The 1,616-nt window shown below is 63.9% G+C and overlaps 1 protein-coding gene across 1 annotated transcript; it reads left to right on the top strand.

Annotated features, from left to right (window-relative positions):
* Window positions 1-6: 6 nt before the first annotated feature.
* LOC105310247 (integrin beta-2-like) lies at window positions 7-1,405 on the top strand. The gene is made up of 2 exons (XM_011386442.2): window positions 7-55; window positions 937-1,405. The coding sequence occupies exons 1-2, from the start codon at window positions 32-34 to the stop codon at window positions 1,201-1,203; spliced, it is 291 nt and encodes a 96-aa protein (XP_011384744.1). The 5' UTR covers window positions 7-31; the 3' UTR covers window positions 1,204-1,405.
* The last annotated feature ends 211 nt before the right edge of the window (window positions 1,406-1,616 follow it).

The raw sequence follows: 1,616 nt of genomic DNA, 5'->3' as shown, positions 1-1,616 counted from the left end.
CCTGGACGCCCCCGAGGGCGGGCTGGACGCCATGATGCAGGTCGCCGCGTGCCCGGTGAGGCCCTGTCGCGGCTTTGTCTCCGGGTTGCTCTAAAACTGGGGCTTCGGTCCCACAGACATGGGGCCAACTTCACAGGCTACAGATGCTCTAGGTGCCCGCCTCCCGGACCCTGTCAGCCACCCACAGGTGTCGCTATGAGCTTGGGACGCAGGGCAAATCCTCGAAGCCTAAATTTGAGCAAACCATCTTGTAAAGTGACACCGCCAAGGGGCTGATCCTGGTGGTCCCTAGAGCAGAACCACCCCGACCCCTGGGCCCCTCGGGAAATGGGCATCCTGGCCAAGCCTCTGTGTCATGTGGCTTGGCTGGCCGTGCCGGCTGTCCCCCCGCCCGGCGGTCCTGCCCCAGCCCAGAGCCCTCAGCCCGGTGTCTGGACCCCTGCAGTCCCGAACCCCCACACCGGCCTCCAGCCCCACAGCTTCCCCGTGGGAACCGGGCCATGTGGTCCTCGCACCTCACGCACGTGGCTCTTGGGTGTGACAGGCCACCTCCCGCCCACCCCGGCATTTCCACGATGTGTCTCTTCTCCGGTGGGGCTGTTCCGTGGGCTGTGGTCCCAGGGCCACCCTGGTTGGGCCTCAGAGGACGCATGTAGTTTACCGTAAACACGCACGTCGGTTCCCTCGCGTCCCCCGCGTGTACCCAGGCACTGGGAAGTTGTCCCCCTACAGAAGTTCCGCAGCCCCTTCCCCACCCCCGGCGCTGGAATCTGGACCAGACACAGGTCCTCGAGTCAAGACGCGGGGCATGGCCTGGGTCCTGTCTGTGGGTCCCCCATCCCCGAAAACCTGGGGGGGCATAGAGCCTCGTTCCCTCTTGTCTGCGAGGGCCCACGGGGGAAACTGAGGCCTGCACTCTTGCCGTCTCGTTCTCAGAATGAAATTGGCTGGCGCAACGTCACGCGGCTGCTGGTGTTTGCCACGGACGATGGCTTCCACATTGCGGGCGACGGGAAACTGGGCGCCATCCTGACCCCCAATGACGGCCGCTGCCACTTGGAGGACAATATGTACAAGAGAAGCAATGAGTTTGTGAGTGTCCCCTCCCAGGGGTGCACGGGGGGAGGGGACGCAGCACAGCGACTGTGGAGGGGACACTGGGCCAGAGGGGTCTGTGGCTCAGCCTGGGGAACCGGAGGGTAGGGTCACCCCAGGCCCACTGAGAGTGCAGAGCTGGGGCCAGGAGGGCAGGACGGGGCGGGGCAGAGGGACAGGGGGAGCTTCAATGCCTCGGAGAGGTCACACACTCTCTGCTCTGGGGGTGCAGCGAAGGCCCGACCCACTGCCCCTCGTGGGCGTTTGCGTAACCTGCTGTGCAGTGACGTCTGCACCCTAAAACCGTCATCGGGTGTTCAAAGACCTGAAGGACACTACGAGTCAGGGATATCTGCTTGGAGCCGACACCCTCCTGGGGTGGGTGCTGCAGGTCAGTTTCAGGGGCCCACGACTCAGACAGGACCAGTATGACAGCTGAGGTTTTGGGGAGCCTCTGCCTGAAACAGCATGTCCTTCAACTGTGAAAATTAAGGCCCTGTGCTGGGGGCAATGTCTGAGAC

The sequence above is a fragment of the Pteropus vampyrus genome, unplaced genomic scaffold (genome assembly GCF_000151845.1).
Source record: "Pteropus vampyrus isolate Shadow unplaced genomic scaffold, Pvam_2.0 Scaffold1563, whole genome shotgun sequence".
NCBI classification, from domain to species: domain Eukaryota; kingdom Metazoa; phylum Chordata; class Mammalia; order Chiroptera; family Pteropodidae; genus Pteropus; species Pteropus vampyrus.
The sequence above is the reverse complement of the archived record's forward strand: the minus strand, read 5'-3'. Positions and strand labels throughout refer to the sequence as shown.

What these genes read in the sequence shown, in the direction of transcription:
- LOC105310247 (XM_011386442.2), top strand. Translation starts at nt 32, where the DNA reads ATGATGCAGGTCGCCGCGTGCCCG. An exon ending in TGCAGGTCGCCGCGTGCCCG is followed by an intron (nt 56 to 936) that starts GTGAGGCCCTGT and finishes TCTCGTTCTCAG; the next exon opens with AATGAAATTGGCTGGCGCAA.